The sequence below is a fragment of the Bos indicus x Bos taurus genome, chromosome 9 (assembly GCF_003369695.1).
Source record: "Bos indicus x Bos taurus breed Angus x Brahman F1 hybrid chromosome 9, Bos_hybrid_MaternalHap_v2.0, whole genome shotgun sequence".
In the NCBI taxonomy this organism is placed as follows: Eukaryota; Metazoa; Chordata; class Mammalia; order Artiodactyla; family Bovidae; genus Bos; species Bos indicus x Bos taurus.
In genome coordinates this window covers 83,131,125-83,149,258 of record NC_040084.1, presented here as the reverse complement: position 1 = coordinate 83,149,258, position 18,134 = coordinate 83,131,125, and the positions used below count along the sequence as shown (strand labels likewise).

General features: G+C 39.0%; 1 protein-coding gene across 2 annotated transcripts in view; it reads left to right on the top strand.

Moving 5' to 3' along the window:
- The window catches only part of SHPRH (SNF2 histone linker PHD RING helicase), an 89,064-nt gene extending 86,162 nt beyond the window's left edge, over positions 1-2,902 (top strand). For both annotated transcript variants that reach the window (XM_027551770.1, XM_027551771.1), the window contains exons 29-30: positions 1,257-1,337; positions 2,728-2,902. In XM_027551770.1, the coding sequence (XP_027407571.1) occupies positions 1,257-1,337; positions 2,728-2,824 (178 nt within the window). In that variant the 3' untranslated portion in view covers positions 2,825-2,902. The remainder of the gene's footprint in view (positions 1-1,256; positions 1,338-2,727) is intronic.
- The last annotated feature ends 15,232 nt before the right edge of the window (positions 2,903-18,134 follow it).

The window sequence follows — 18,134 nt, the reverse complement described above, 5'->3', positions numbered from 1 at the left end:
TTTGGGGCCTGGGGTAGCTCCTCTCGGCCACCGCCCCTGACCTCGGACATGGGGTAGCTCCTCTCGGCCGCGCTTAGTGCGCCGGTTGCAGCCGCCTGCGCTTAGTGCGCCGGTGTAGTTATGTCTTACTGGGTCTTTTCTTTGTTTGATTTGGGCTTTTGTTGGGAACGGGGGTAGTTTTGTTTGATTTGGGGCCATACCACACTGCATGTTATCTTAGTACCCTGACCAGGGAGCAAACCCATGCCCCCTGATATGAAAATGCAGCGTCTTAACCACTGGACCACCAGGGAGGTCCCTGTTTGTTTTCGCCTTATCTTATATTTTTAAACACTGACTTGTTACCTAATTGTTTTCTAAAGCATACAGTTGGCTTATCTCAGATGTAAGATCACAAGTCTATAAAGGCCACTCAACACTGCTTAACAATCCTACTTTGCTTCCCTAGTATATAGATTTTTCTGCTTTCTAAGGAGAGGATCTGCAGTCTCTCTGTTCCTCCTCCTTGTTGAGGGAGAAAAAGGAAAACAGCTACAGAGTAGAAGTAACTCATCTTTCCATCACCAACTTGAACTGTCTACCTCCAACAGTATCCACATTGTTCATTCAGTAAATTTTTATTGAGCTCCTTCTGTATGCCAAGCACTGTTCTAAGTACTTGAGACGCCCTTACCTAGCTTAAATACTAGTTGTAGTGGATCGGTAGAGACAGATGGTAAACAATAAACATAATAAATAAATACATATACTATGTTAGGGGCAGGGTAAGGAGGATTAAGCCACCCTGCAGGTGGCTGGGCAGGAAGGGAATCCAACCTCCGTCCCCCTCGCTGTATGCTTCGTCCCTGCTAGCCTTATTTCTGCCTCTCAGACTTTTGAATCTTGTGCTCGGACTTGGCACTGATTTACTGCTGCTTCTGTCTGCTCCTGCCTCTCCTCCTCTGCTTATAGGCACCTATTCTCAACAGTCATGTTTCCGGTCATATGTCAGCCTCCTCATGACCTTGTCTGTACCTGCAAATGTCTTACATAGTGTGTTTTTACTACGTCTTCCCTCAGTAGATACTGTAGATATCGATTCATTGAGATTAGTTTGTTGTATTCACTGTTGACCAAACCCCCTCACCCCAGCACCTGGCTTAGTACCTGCCACAGCAGATACTGACTGATAAATATAGCATGTAATATATGAAGTTTATTCATTCTAAACTGTTCTACAGGTGTTTTTAAACTTATCACTGTTATGTACCTTCTAGACCCACTATTGTACACAGATTCTTAATAAAAGCGACAATAGAAGAAAGAATGCAAGCAATGCTGAAAACTGCTGAAAGGAGGTAGGTAACAGTTCACTTCAAGTGGATGGCAGAAGTTTTCCTGTTCATATAAGGTTGTAAGTGTGTAGAACTTCTTCACCTAGATGATCACTTAGTCAACCAAAAGATATAAGTGCAAATACTTTTTATAGAGCAAGGTATGACATTTTACCTATCCAAAATTTCCCAGCTAATACTCCATGCATTCTATATTTGACTTAATTTATTAATAGGGATTATAAGTTTGAGCAAACTCTGGGAGATAGTGAAGGACAGGGAAGCCTGGAGTGCTGCAGTCCATGGGGTCCCAAAGAGTTAGACACGACTTAGAGACTGAAGAACAACAGCCAATACATAAAAAAATATTTAAGTGATTCTACTGTTAAAGAAACTTTATTTCAGAGCTATTATACTTTGAAAGTATAATATATATTTTGCCAGCAGAGGGCTTTGGGAGAACTATCCTACATTTCCTTGCCACGCTTGATTACTTGTTAAGTGAAATGTCTCTTTATGCCCAACCTAAAAGCCTTGGTCTGAAATCTCTAACATGAAACTTACAGCACACTTGTTGGTTAATGCAAGTTAAAAGGTGTGGACTTAAAACTAAGCTGGTAATTGTATTATTACTCTTACAGGCAGAGCAGAAGCAGGAAGACTAAAACAGCCTTAATTTTAAAAACTTAATTTTGGAATCATAAAATTTCCTAATATTTACTTCCTAATATATTTTTTTTCAATATGTTTTCTTTAAACATAAACTAATGCCTAACTGAATTCTGGTGAGATAGGTGTGATTGGAAGATAAACTCAGAAGAGATGATTGCCTTGGAAGGGATGGTTTCTGCAGAGGTATTAGTACTTTGCACAGTAAAGCAGCCATTGGAAACCAGAAATTCTTTTTCATTGGTGGTCTGTGGAAAAGAGGCTGCCACAAAAGCTTTTTGCCTCAAACATGAAGGCTTTTTCTTGGTGGTATTTCCAAATATAACAGAATTCAGTGATTATATTTAAGCTGCCTCAATAAAAATAGTAGCTTGAATTTTTCTTGAGATAAATGAACTTTGGATACTGAGAAGGCAGGTTGTAAGGTGAAAGCCTTAGTAGTAGTTGGCAAGGAGTTTTGTTTATTACGTCTACAGAGGAAAACATTTTATGGCAAAGTTTGAAAATGCTATATAGAAATCTTTCCTAATTTTAACAAGTTGTAATAATGATCCCATCATCTTCTAGGAGTTTCTTATAACTCAATTACAAAAACTTAGGAACATACTCTTATATTAAAAATATAATATTAATATTTTTTTATGTCTTACATTATTATGAGACCAGAACAGTATATAAAGACAAACATAATAATTTATTTCTTGGGGTTTCTTTCTGATTTTGCTCACTTGGAAAAATCCTGCAGTCACACGAACCCTTCCGCAAAGCATTCCGAGGCCTCCGTCTTGACCGTGGCTGACCTGGCAGACCTGTTTACCAAAGACACCGAAGACCTTGAATGAAGTACACTTGATTCAGTCCAGACTTTAGTGTATTTTAAATTTTTCATAGTTTATAGAATAAAGTTATAAGTAAAACAATCCAGTAGATGTCAGTAAACACTGTTCTTAGTTGAATGAATTTATCGCTTTTTTGGTTGTACAGTCCAGTAGTTTTTGAGTCCTTTTCAATATACTATTTCCATAATAGCTATCAAGATCTTTAATTTTACACTGCTAATAAAATGTTTGGGCTCCCCAGGTGGCACAGTGATGAAGAATCCACCTGCCAATGCAGGAAACATGGGTTTGATCCCTGGGCGAGGAAGATCCCTTGGAGGAGGAAATGGCAACCCACTCCAGTATTCTTGCCTGGAGAATCCCATGGACAGAGGAGCCTGGCTGGCTATAGTCCACAGTGGTCACAAAAGAGTTGGATACCACTGAGCAACTGCACATGTGCACACACACAAAAAAATACTTATTTTTATTCCAAAGAATATCTCTATCTGAGAGAATTAAGAGAGGTATTGTGTACTTTTCTTTTGATAAGATCAGTCTTAAAAAGAAGTTAGAATAAGAGACTAACTCAACTATTCTAGTTTTATATGACTCGGTATACTCAACCAACATAGATCTCATTTTTGGAAGAGCCTTCAGTATCTTTAGCACAGGATTCACCAATATCTTATTAGTAATATTTTTAAAAGATGGTGAATTATATTAGCTCCCAGTTCTTTGAGTAGTTATAGACTGTAACTCCATAGATAGTAACTTCAGAGTAATGTAGCTCCAACAGTAAGTTAATATTAGACAATTACTTCTTTTCTCTGTATCTTGCTACTAAAAATTGAAACACTGAACACTTTAAGTATTTCTATATGTTAAGTATTATCAGTGTAAACGTAGTTTTATTAAGTGTATTAATGTTTAATTAAAATTATCTGTTTTCTCTACTTTTAATTTGTGTTACTAAATGTTTACGTTTTAAGATTGATCTGTAAATATTGCAGTGTCTATAATTTCAGTTCTTATGATTATAACAATATGGCAGGGTTTTTTTGTGTGTGTGTTTTTTTTAACCATTATTACATACTAATGTCTTAGATTCTTTTTCTTTCCTATGTTCTTGTGTAACTAGACTTTTTAGCCACTAATATCTAAATTTATGATAGGGTTTGTTATTTCATTCCACTAGTACTTCCCTCAAGGATTAGCATTTGATCTTTGTAACAAGAGAATGTCATATTCACAGAAGCAAATAATTGCAAGTGATAATAACCCAGTGTTTCTTCTGTGAAGAATTAATGGACTTTGAAATTGTTAAATAAGGAGTAGCTTGTTGTATCCTAGCCATTTGATGTAATACAAATGTTCTTGATTTATTTTCTTTGAGCCTTCAGAGTTTCAAATGACCCTCAGGACTCATTAACTCCTACTTAGTTGTCCAGAAAACTAGCAGGAATTTACCCTGGATCTCATTTGTCCAAGAGGCTTTGGTGCTTAGTTAAGGTGCATTTTCTTATTCTGGTTTATAGAGTGACATATCCAACTGAAGAAAACACACACACACTTCTGGTGCTTATTCTTCAGTTGAAGGAAGATATGCATTGATTCTTTTATATGAAATTAGACAAAACTATTATTTTTGTAGCTCTTTACGTGTTATAAAGAGCTTTCCTATACATTTATGTGTTTAATTTGCCCACCAGTCCTGTGAAGTTGATGAAATTTATAACATTCCTGTTTTAAAAGTGGAGAAGTGAGATTCAGAAATACTGAGAAATATGCCTATGACACATAGCAAGTAAACAGTGGAGCCCAGGTCCTTGGCTCCAAATCTCATGTTCTTTCTCTAAATCATACCTTGCTGCAATTCAGAAGGCCCTTGGTTCTAATTTAATGATGAACATGTTTCAGTATTTCTTTCTGTTTCCTAGTATTCTTTTTTGCGCTACAGTTTTAGGGGAAGTAATTTGATAATGCTTCAATTTTGTATAAAGAGAAATATAAAAATATAAATAGATAAATATACCTATCTGTATTAGAGAAAAACTGCTCTTATTTATTTCTGTAAAATGTCATCAATTAAATAAATATTTTAGTGTAAATTGAAATTCGGGCATTTATTAAATTTCTGATCCATAGAACATACTGCTGGGTTTTCATTTTTTGTTTGTTTTGGTCTTTCAACAAAAGGTGTCAAAATTGTTTAAACCACAGAACCCTATATTTTATAGACATTCTTTCTTCAAAATAGTTCTGACAGTTCAGTCACTCAGTCATGTCTGACTCTTTGCAACCCCATGGACTGCAGCACTCCAGGCCTCCCTGTCCATCACCAACTCCCAGAGCTTACTCAAACTCATGTCCATTGAGTTGGTGATGCCATCCAACCATCTCATCCTCTGTCATCCCCTTTTCCTCCTGCCTTCAGTCTTTCCCAGCATCAGGGTCTTTTCAAATGAGTCAGTTCTTCGCATCAGGTGGCCAAAGTATTGAAATTTCAGCTTCAGCACCAGTCCTTCCAATGAATTCAGGGCTGATTTCCTTTAGGATGGACTGGTTGGATCTCCTTGCTGTCCAATGGACTCTCAAGAGTCTTCTCCAACACCACAGTTCAAAAGCATCAGTTCTTCAGCACTCAGCTTTCTTTATAGTCCAACTCTCACATCCATATGTGACTACTGGAAATACCATAGCTTTGACTAGACGGACCTTTTTTGGCAAAGTAATGTCTCTACTTTTTAATAAGCTGTCTAGATTGGTCATAGCTTTCTTCCAAGGAGGCAGCATCTTTTAATTTCATGGCTGCAGTCACCCATCTGCAGTGATTTTGGAGCCTAGAAAAAAAGTCTCTCACTGTTTCCCCATCTATTTGCCATGAAGTGATGGGACCGAATGCCATGATCTTAGTTTTCTGAATGTTGAGTTTTAAGCTAACTTTTTCACTTTCCTCTTGAGACTCTTTAGTTCTTCACTTTCTGCCATAAGGGTGGTGTCATCTGCATATCTGAGGTTATTGATATTTCTCCCGGCAATCTTGATTCTAGCTTGTGCTTCATCCAGTCCAGCGTTTCTTATAGTTGTGACGGTTCTCCCAAATAATTGTTCAAAATAAATTCCAATCTAGTCTCCACATCTTGGCTGCAAACAAAGGGCTTTTTTTTCCCTCCTGTCTTTTTATATTTTCTGAAATATCACCGTACTTAAAAATAGTTGTTCTTAAATGAGTACTTTATTAATGAACCATAAAGAGAAAATAATAAGGTAATTCAAGTCCTTAGTGAGCTGAAGTGTTACTGGGACTGTATGTCTCTCTTTTTTTTAAATTTATTTATTTCTGGTTGTGCTGGATCTTTGTTGCTACATGGCTTTTTCTCTGGCTGCGGTGAGCTGGGGGCTACTCTTGGTTGCGGTGCACAAGCTTATCGCAGTGGCTGCTCTTGTTGTGGAGCACGGGCTCTAGGGCATTCCAGCTTCAGTAGCTGCGGCACATAGGCTCGCCCTGTGCTGTAGAGCACAGGCTCGATACTTGTGGTTCACAGGCTTAGTTGCTTCACAGCATGTGGGATCTTCCCAGGTCAGGATCAAACCCGAGTCTCCTGCATTGGCAGGCGGATTCTTTACCCAGTGAGCCACCAGGAAAGCCCTACATCTCTCTTAAATGAATCCAAGTAACCTTACTAGGACTGAAAAGACTTATATATATAAAATGAAGCCCTATAATGTGAAATACACCTAATTCCTTAGTCTCTTACTTCAAACTTGGGTACCTTTACCATATTTATTGCAGCTTCAGCTTTTCTCTTTGTGATCTCAGCAGAATGGCCCGTGTTTTAGAGATAGCTTGTTAGGGATTGGTCCCTTTTATACTGTATTAATAAACTTAAAACTCTTTACATGATAATTCAACATACAACTACAAATTCTTTATAAATAGTTATCAAACTTGACAGAATTTGTCAAAATATTTAGGATTTGAATTTAACAATGCAAGATTAATCATCAACCCAAGTTACCCTGTTAAGTAGACAAACAAATGATGTCTTATAAGTCTTGTGCTCTCCTTTACAAGTTCTCCCAATATTTAGGTGTGCTTGAGTTTTTTTATGTTTATTAAACTATAGGATAATCTTTGAGAAATGCAAAAATCACCTGTGCTAAAAGAGCTCAGGCCTTGTTAAGTGAATAAAAAGTATCTTTCAATTTTTCTAGAATTTAAACAAAATCCCACAATTATATGCTATTTCTTAATTTCTTACTGGCATAGCAATATAAAAATGACATGCTACTAAAATGAAACAGTACAAGCAATATGTTTTAAACCTGTCTACTCTGGTAAAGAAAATCTAATCTTCCATAATGCTTCTTCAAAGTGGGATCAGTCAGCTCTACATTTTATATAATGTACAAGAATTTCTGTGTACCTTCATTGTGTTGTGAATTTCACATAAATGCTGTCACACATAAGGGTTGAATATGAACCACCTGGGAGGCTTCCTTTAAAGGAAGGAGTAATGGATAAACCACAAAGGGAACTCGGCTCTCATCGTGGGTATGTGGTGTTGCCTCTGAGTTAACAGACTACCATATACAGAAAATAGCAGGAGAAGTTGGCCAGGACCAAAGCTGACATCTCCAACTTGCCTTTGCCTTCCGTCAGCCTTTCAGAGCCCTGCATACTTTATCTTTGAAGGTCCTGTACCATCCGTTGAACCCTATTCCATTATTTAATATCAATGACTCTCAAGACTGATTTTGTTCATTAAAACTGTTACATTGGAACCAAATCTTTCGTACTACAGCTTATGGTTTTTCCTTGCAAAACAGAAATAAAATTTAAGCTCCATTACCTGTGTAACAATTCTTTGTACGGATGACTAAATTATTCAGTAACTTTTTCTTTCTGCCATTCAAATATTCCATCCCTTCAGCCTTAAAGAGCTTAATCTCCAAACCCCTGTGGTATCTTTGTCTCCTAGTAAACCTGCTCTTATGTTCCAAACCCTCAATAGAGCCTATTCAAAACACAATTTTGAGCAAGAACCTATTTTCAGCACATGGGATCTTTCCACATCTGTGATTTGTATGCCTCACAGTTCTGATGACTGATCCTTCCAGTGCCTTGGGGAGCAGACATTTGTCCCCAGATTTCCTTAGAAAGAGGAAGAGTTTCCCCAGATGAGCTTCAGAGGGGAAGTCCCCCTGTGTACAGTCTTCAGGTTCCTGGAGGGAGTTTTGTAGCAGACCAAACCAGCTTCCCAGGTGGCTCAGGTAGTAAGGAATCCGCCTGCCAATGCAGGAGCCATAGGAGACTAGGATTCTATGCCTGGGTTAGGAAGATCCCCTGGAGGAGGAACCCACTCCAGGATTCTTCCCAGGATAATCCCATGAACAGAGAAGCCTGGTGGGCTACAGTCCATGGAGTCGCAGAGTCAGACATGACTGAGCAGGCAAGCAAAGCAAAGCAAACTGACAAGTATAACCCATATAAACAAAAGCTCTTCAGAGTCCTCAATAGTTTTGATGCACCTACAGATCCTGAGACCAAAAATTTTGAAAACTATAATAGCCTATTTTTAAATTAACTCCAGTGTCTCCTCAGCAGGAGCAAGGCAGGAAATGGGCAAATTTTTCTGGCCACATTGTAAGTTGCTGTATACACAATTTTGTTGATCATGGGCAAAGGCCTATTGTAGGAAGAAGTCTGTCCACACAGAGGCAGCAGTGTTTGCAAGTCTAGTAGACTATAAAACAAAGAGTTCCATTTAATTTTATATCTTATACTTTGTTAAAAAAAAAAAAAAAAAAGAAATGATTGAGGTTGCATGTAACAGCTTTTGAAAGTTGTGTCCACATGAATGTAAACAAGTGATATTCTGTGACTGCCCCACAACCACAGAAATTATTTTCACCTGTGATGGTCATATTTATGAGTCATTTTGTCCAGGTTGCAGTCTCAACTGATCAGATACTGTGTGGCTATGAAATGTTTTCGTAGATAGGTAGTGTCCATAATCAGCTGGCTTTAAAGTAAATTATTCTAGATGAGCTGGGAAGGCTTAATTTAATCAGTTGAGAGTCCTTCCAAGCAGACATGAGACTTCCCAGGAGAAATTCTACCCATGGACAGCAACTTCAGCTCATGCCTCATGTCCTTCCTGATGGCCTTCCCTCTGGACTTCAGACTTACCTAGCCAGCCTCCACAATCACATCAGCCAGTGCCTTCTAATAAATCCTTGAATATGTATCTCCAATAGGTTTTGTTTCTCTGGTTGAACTCTTGATCCAGACTATCCTTGGAGAAACAAATGGGTGATATGGTTTATGCTACCACTTTTGAATACCATTGTAATGTTTCTAAAATATATATATACTCAAAACTGTTTAACTGTGACTTAAACATTTAAAGAATAAAGATTGCACCCCAAAGAAAGGGTAGTTCATGAGTATCGTTGGCTCAATAAGTGGACTGCCATGTACACATTCCAGGGATCGGCAAGGAGGTCCATTAAGGTGTGGAAAGAAGATATTGGAACTCATTCAGAGTGGAGGGTTTTTTATAAAAGATGAATTAAGTTTCCTCTTATTTAATATGCAGACCAACACCTTTATTCCCATCCATTTACATGGCAGTCACATGTCACCTATGTAAGTGAACATGAGAGCTACTCATGTTAAAAGGTAAAATAGTTGCGGTGAAGAATTTCATCCTTATAAGACACCGGCAGGGAGGAGCTGGTTTACTGAAGTCAGAGAAGAGGCCTGAAGCATCCGTTACGACATTGATTCTCCATGGAGAAAGGAAATTCTGAACACAACATGAGTTCTCAAAAGGAGTTAGTGAAATTCTGAAAGTTTTTAAGTACAAGTGAACTTTAAGGCTCTTTTAAATCCGGTAGTTAAATCACCATGGCATTTTCCATTTTAGATTTTCTTTCTGCCAAAATATTCAGTGCTAAGTTCCAGAATCTCTTTAGCCAAATGAATAATAAATACCAAAAAAGGGAGGCTGCTATTTCCTTTTCTAAAAAGTGAGTAAACATAGAATGCATCTATTTCTTTCTAAAAACATCAAGCAACTCAATGAATTCAGTAGAAAAGGCATTAAATGTTTGTTGTTGGGTGTGCAGTAAACTTTTGCTGTTGTTTTTTAGTTGCTCAGCCATGTCTAACTCTCTGTAGCCCCATGGACTGTAGCACGACAGGCCTCCCTGTCCGTCCCTATCTCCCAGAGTTTGCCCAAACTCATGTCCATTGAGTCGATGATGCCATCCAACCATCTCATCTTCTGTTGCCCCCTCCTCCTGCCCTCAGTCTTTCCCAACACCAGGGTTTTTCCAATGGTACAGTTAACAGTTGCGGAATGTAATTGGTTGCAATAACTGATAAACACTCTTCACCCTAGAGGAGAGTTGTGTGGGTTACCAAAGTCGGCAAACATCCTGTCTGATAAAGAGAACAAGCTGATGAACATTAAAATCATTTCACGCTTTTCCTCTAGCTGTGCTTTTCCTGTGTGTTTCGTATTTAATAGTAAGATGTGCTGTTTGATTCTATTCTCTGATTGGGATATCAGAAACTGTTACACTATTACATAAGATTTATTGAAAATTGCCGAAAGCTATTTGTTTCTTCTGGACTCCTATGAGTCCAGCTGCCAAGAAAAGTGGTGCCTCTGCCCTGAAATCACAAGTCAACTACTTTGACAGTCAGTGGATCCCAGACATGAAGGAACAGTGAAACCTGCTCAGAAGACCACCATTCAGGATAACACACTATAGTGTTTCTCTCATACTAGATGAAATAATGGGTTATTTTCCTTTTCAGTTAGAGGCAAACTGGACCTTTAAAAAGCACTGATATTAAAAAAATAAAAAAGCACTGATATTCAGTAATAAGACAATCCAATTTTTAAATAGGCAAAGGGATTTTTAATAGACATGTTTTATTTCAAAATGAAGATACCAAAACCTTAATAAATCTAAAAGTTCTATAAAATTACTTTTAAAAATATGTATATTTCATATTGGCACAATATTATATCACTAACGGGGCTTCCCAGCTGATGCTAGGGGTAAGGAACCCACCTGTGAACACAGGCAGATGTAGAGACACGGAACTACAGCCATCATACTGTACATACTTATAACTGACAGTTTGTACAACTTGACCTGTATCTCCCCTCTGAGAAAAGTGGCCATAAGCACATGGAAAGATGATGAATGACATTAGTCACTAGGAAAATATAAAAACCATCAAAACCCTAATGAAGAGGTTGGGGGAGGGGAGAGGAATGAGTAAGCAGAGCACAGAGGACTTTGAGAGCGGTGAAACAATTCCATAGGACAACTACCACAGTGGATGCGTGTTATTTTACATCGTCTACACCACCAAGAGTGAAACCGAATATAAACTATGGACCCTGGGTGATAATGATGTGACAAAATAGGTTTCATCAATTGTAATAAATTGCAAGGTTACCACTCTGACATGTGATATTGATAAGTGGGAGAGTTGAGGTGGGGTAGACATGGATGGGAGTTTCCTGGGAACACTGTACTTTCTGCTCAACGTTGCTATGAACCTAAAAGGGCTCAAAAAATAAATAAATAAATCATATGGGGGGAAAAAAGACTCACACAAATAAATAAACCCTGTGGGGAAAAAAAAGAAACACATAATGAAGTACCATTTCACACCCACTGGGATGACTATAATCAAAACACAATGACAAGTTTGGGCACAGAAATGGAAAGTTGGAACTTGGACACACTGCTGGTGGGAATGTGAAGTGGCACAGTCTCTTTGGAAAACCGTTTGTCCATTTCTTAAAAAGTTAAACATAATACTTTCAGCTCTGCCACTCCTGTGTGTTTACTAAAACAAAACACATGCATATGAAGACCTGCTTGTGGATAATTTGGCAGTTCTGCACATTGTTAAACATAGAGTTACCACATGACCCAGCAATTCCACTCCTAAGCATATTAGTCATCTAGGGCTTCCATAACAAAATACCACAGACTGGTTGCCTTAAAACACATACATTTATTTCTCACCGTTCTGGAGGCTAGAAGTTGGAAGATCAGGGTATCCTCCCACGGTCTCTCCTCTGTGTACATACACCCTGTGTGTGTGCATGTCATTCAGTCATGTCCGCCTCTTTGCAACCCCAAAGATTGTAGCCCACCAGGTTCCTCTGTCCATGGGATTCTCCAGGCAAAAATACTGGAGTGGGTTTTTATTTCCTTCTCCAGGGGATCTTCCCCACCCAGAGATTGAACCCGCATCTCCCACAGCTCCTGAATTTGTAGGCAGATTCTTTACCATTGAGCCAACTGGGAAACCCACTCATATACCCTTGGTGTCTCTCTTTATAAGAACACAAGTCATGTCGAATCATGGTCCCACCCTAAAACTTGTTCATGTCAGCATCATTTACAATACAGAAGTAGAAACAATACAAATACCTATCGAATGACAAATAGATAAACAAAATATTGTAAATATACAATGGAACATTATTTAGACTCAAGAAAAAAATCCCTGATACATACTATTAAAGGATGAATCTTGAAAACATTCTGAGTGAAAGAAACCAGTAGTAAAATACTATGTGCTTCTATTTATATGAAATGTCTGCTGCTGCTAAGTTACTTCAGTCGTGTCCGACTCTGTGTGACCCCATAGATGGCAGCCCACCAGGCTCCCCCGTCCCTGGGATTCTCCAGGCAAGAACACTGGAGTGGGTTGCCATTTCCTTCTCCAATGCATGAAAGTGAAAAGTGAAAGTGAAGTCGCTCAGTCGTGTCCAACCCTCAGCGACCCCAAGGACTGCAGCCTTCCAGGCTCCTCCTTCATGGGATTTTCCAGGCAAGGGTACTGGAGTGAGGTGCCATTGTCTAGAATAGCCCAAATATAGAGTTAAAAAATTCATTACTGGTTGCCTAGGTCTGAGGGTGCTGGGCTATGTGGAGAGATTGCTACTAGTTATGAGGTTTCTTTATGGGAGGATGAAGATTCTAAGCTTTAAACTTAGATTGCAGTGATAGTTGCACAATTCTGTGAGTGTGTAAAAATTGAATAGTACACTTTAAATGGCTGGGTTTTATGGTGTGTGAATTTTACCTCAATAAAAATATTTTAAAACATTTTTTAACACAGCACAAGATTTTTTAAAAAGTCATTTGGCATGCAAAACCTTTGGCAGAGTGTATTCTCGATTAAAATGAGACAGATGGTCTTCAAAATATCAGGCACACATCGTCAAGAATATTGTACCAGGGGCCTGTGAATCTCATTGATATCTGGCAGCCACAGTTAAAATCGTGTGTGTGTGTGTATGTGTGCGTGTAGCATCTCAAATTGTTAGCTGTACTTGACACTCAAGTAAAGAGATAGCCTTGGGACTAGAATGGCTAACAAAGGCATAGATAAAGTTCTTAGAAGTGAAATAAAGGTGGCTATTATCTTGCAAAATCTCTTTAACCCTCATGATAGTCTTATGTCGTTGTTTTAGTCCCTACATCATGTCCTACTCTTTTTGTAACCCCATGGAATATAGTCCGTCAGGCTCCCCTGTCCATGGGATTTCCCAGGCAAGAATACCGGAGTGGGTTGCCATTTCCTTCTCCAGGGGATCCTCCCAACCCAAGAATCAAACTCACATCTTGTCTCCTGTATTGCAGGCAGATTCTTTACCACTGAACCTGGGAAGCCCCATGATTTTCTTGGTAAAGCCCTAATCTGGTACACTTGCCAGTTTCTAATGAAAAATCAAATGGTCTTTCAACTCAGCTAGTGACTATAAACCATGTAACCTCAAAGTAGTGTGTTCTTCCCATCTAAGAAATGCGACATAGTGCCAATGGCACTTGGCAGACATAGTGCCAAATGTTGAGCTGAACAATAGAAATGTAAGGCTCAGCTAAAGGACTGCAATTGTGTTGTGAGCTATGGAATGAGCTATGAGCAACGGCATAAGCCAGGGATTCTCAACCTCAGCATTACTGACGTTTTGGACTGAATGATTCTTTCCTGGGCTGTCTCTCCTGTGCACAATAAGCTGTTTAGTCATATCCCTAGTCTCTACTCACTAGATGCTATTAGCCCACCCCACCCCCAAAATGATGACAACCAAAAATGTTTCCAGACATAACCAAGTATCTCCTGGGGGTGCAAAATTTAGAACCACTGGCAAGTCTAGAAAGACTTATCATTTTCTATGGTAATAACATAGACCATATATTAAAAGGGAAATTCCATATATTGGACTTTTACTTCACTAGTATAAGCTCAGGTGGTTTGAAATATTCAGAATATTGTGTATGTAAGTGACCATATTCTTTGCCAAGTTTATTTGGAAGATTGTCATAGTTTGCTCTAAAATCTGATGCTGAAATGCCAACAGGGAGCCACAGGAAAAAAATTTATATTTGTATTATAGTAAAAGACTGCCCTTGGACACCTTTGGACACTTATAAATGGAAACATTTGAGAGCAATTGAAATGTAATTGTATAATCTACTTTGCTGTGTAGTAAAAGATTTGCTGTCCACTGGCAGAGAATTTGAAAATACACTCGATGTCTTTATCATTATGGGCACCAACTTGGCATAGAAGAAATCACCTTCATTGTCCTTCTAGCCTGTCAATAAGTCATCTAAGAAAAAAGGATATAATCATGTAAGTTCTGATACATTGTACTTCAAGAGATTTAAATGTGAATTTACTATGTTCTGAAACTATAGTATGGATGACATCTGCTCACACATTTAAATATGTCATATCAATGTACTATCACTGTGATGTTAGTTTTCCCACTAAAAAGTCTTCACCTACCTCAAGAAGATCATACATATACCTGATGTCTCTAGGGTTAAATGCTTCCTTTCTTTCCTTCCTCCTTTCCTTCTCCCTTCCTTCCCTCCTTCCTTCCTGCTTTCCTTCTTTCCTCCCTCTCTCCTTCCTTTTATGAGCATCACTGAGCCACTAAAGCTAACATCCTCACCCACTCTTCCAATTATTCTACAGGAAACCGTGGACAAACTAGCCTCTCTTATAAGTAGAATGCAAGGCTTTACCAGGAACCTTCCCCAGAGTTCAAGTCCAAATTATTGGCTACAAATGTTCCCAAGTGGCTCAGTGATAAAAACTCTGCCTGCCAATGTAAGAGATGCAGGAGACCAGGGTTTGACCCCCGGGTCAGGAAGATCCACCAGAGCAGGAAATGACAACCCACTCCAGTATTCTTGCCTGGAAAATCCCATGGACAAAGGAGCCTGGCAAGCTACAGCCCCAGCATCACAAAAACGTCGGACCCAACTGAGTGACTGAGCATGCAAAGGAATACAAACTTACAGAAGGAAAGTGTTTTCCCCAAACTTTCAAAAAAACTACACGAAGTTGTTAATGGGAACTTTTGTTAACTAATGATATAAAATAAAGCTACTGGCTATTTTCTGTATCTCAGTAAATGGCACTCCATCTTTCCCTTACTCAAGCCAAAAATCTCAGAGTCATCCTAATCCCTTTCTCTGCTCTCATCCTTCACATCTAATCCATCAGTCCACCTTCATCCTACATCTGGACTCCAACCACTTTTCAACACCTCCAAAGCTGCCACCAGCCCCACCGTACTTGCTCTTAACTAAGTTATTGACAGGTTCTTAGAAACTTTTCCCAACATTGCCACCAATGTGATCCTTTGAAGATAAATGACAGATAATGTCCCAGCTCCATGCAAAATTCTCTTGGTTATTCAAGTCACTCAGAAGGAAGCCTAATCATCATGAAGGCTGGCAGGCCCCATCCGATCTGTCCCCGCCGCCTCCCTGTTCTCGTCTCCCACACACCCTGTGAGTCTGTTTCATCCTCAGAGTGCTTTCTGTACCTGGAACATGCCAAGTGTGCTTTCTCGGGGCCTTTGAAATGGCTGTTCCCTCTGTCTGTGATGCTTCTCCTCCAGGTACTCGCATGGCCCTAGCTTCCCTGGTAGCTCAGACAGTAAAGAATCCACCTACAGTGTGGGAGAACTGGGTTCGATCTCTGGGTTGGGAAGATCCATTTGGAGGAGGGCATGGCAACCCACTCCAGTATTCTTGCCTGGTGAATCCCATGGACAGAGGAGCCTGGTGGGCTACAGTCCATGGAGTAGCAAAAGAGTTGGACACGACTGAAGCAACTTAGCACAGCACTCACATGGCCAACGGTCTCACTCCGAGAACTGCTGCTCAGTGTGTTCCATGCCTACAGAAACGCCTCAATGGTGTGTCTCCTTTTTAATTATAGGTTGGTCAGAATTATGATGTGGCAACTTTTCAGTGTTCTATGATGTTATATGATAAATTGAAATAGAAGAAAAGCTGCATTTGTCTGCCATCCACTTAAAAGGATCAACACATCACCATTGAATGAAACAAGTACCACTTCAAAGTGTCTGCGGAACCAACTTTAAATACAGTGTAAGAAGTAACACAAGGATCTGTCACATGCCTCAGGGCAAATACATTTACCATTTAAATGCATGTTTCCCTGGAGAAACCCTGAGTGAACGTTAGTCTAGTTGTGTCAAAAAGCCATAATACAAGTGCCTTCAAAGCCCAGTAAAAAGAAAAAGGATGGCATTGGATCTTCAAACATACTTGCAAATTAGCTGTGCTGTAGTAATTTGTATAAAGCTTTCTCTTAAGATCAGCAGCTAAATAACACACACTACAGTAGATTATGTTTTGACCTGCAACATTGTTTTATGCAGAAATCAATGAAATCATCCCCGCTTCCAAAGATTTGATTCAGGTGGCAATTCCAAGATGTTTTTGTTGTTGTTGTTTTTACAAAGGATTTCCAGCTTTATTAATACGGATTTATTTGAAATACATAAAAGTGGGGAGGAAGGTTCCTCCTTGTATAGATATCCTGGACTGAAAGGGCAATATGCCCCATTCTCTCCTCAGTGGTAGAGGCTACCACTTTAACAGGTGGAACCACGGCCCTCTGCAGAAGTCCAGTCATTTTATGGTCAACCAAGGACACATACCATGCATTGTTAAACTTCCTCCAAGTCAGTTAATGACTCGGAAAACAGGGAACAGATACATTTATTGTCTACATAAAAATATACTAAAGTCAATGTTAGTTTGATTGATTGAAAGTTAGAATTAACCTGTAAAAAATAAAGTGAGGGGAACAAATAAATATTCTTTTTTAATATCTGTTGGGACATTTCAAGCACCTTTCAGGTGCTATTATTACCGAGAAGACCTCTTTTCAACAAGCAGCATAGTAAATTCGGTTCTCTGGGTAGGAATTCACATTCTTTTGAAAAAGCCTGATCATTTAGTGATCTCAGTAGCATCTCAGAAATATCAGATGACAACTAATATTAACAAACTGCTTTCCAAACACTGCCTGGAGGAAAATATATATTTCTAGCTGCTCCATAATGCTTAGCATAAAATAATCATGCAAATAATTTAAAACACAAAGCTATTACCTGATGGTTCAGCAATAAAAGTATCTGTCCTCAATGCAGGAGACATAGGTGATGAGGGTTCGATCCCTGGGTTGGGAAGAACCCCTGGAGAAGGGAATGGCAATCCACTCCAGTATTCTTGCCTGGAGAATTCCGTGGGCAGAGGAGCCTGGCAGGCTACAGGCCATGAGGTCACAGAGTCGGACACAAATGAGCACAGCACTCACTTTGCAAAGTAGGTACTAAGCAGATACTTAAACTGAATTAGTGTTGCAAGCAACATGTTAGTTGTCTAATGGTGAATAACAAATTCACTTTAAGATTTAATGACTTTAAAAATTATAATTAACTTATAGCTCTCATGATTTCTGTGGATCATGAGTTTGGAAACCGCTCTCATGAGGTTGTGTTCTACGGGCTGTGGATACAGTCACTTTAAGGCACAGCTGATATGTACCCTGGACTTAATCTGTGGGATGGAATTGTTTGCTTTATTCCACTAAACTGTAGGTTTCATTCAGGATTTTTCTGTGGGGTGTTTTTTGTACTTTATTCCCAATATTTATAAAAATATTTGGCAGAACATCTTCAAACAATATTTGTTCGATGAATGATGTTATGTTTGGAAATTCTTCCCCGTTAACAAACAACATTTTTAGAACTTGATCAAATTTTTTGTTAAGAAAAAGGATGGTGTCTCATGAAACACACATCAGAGGCATTATTATTGAAGATGAATGAAAACAAACTATTATGATGCAAGATTTCTAACTTTCTCCTAAAGATAACTTTGATAATTCTTTGTAGATCCCTGTTTGTTTCCAAAGTGATATTTCAAGAAATCAGCTGTAAGG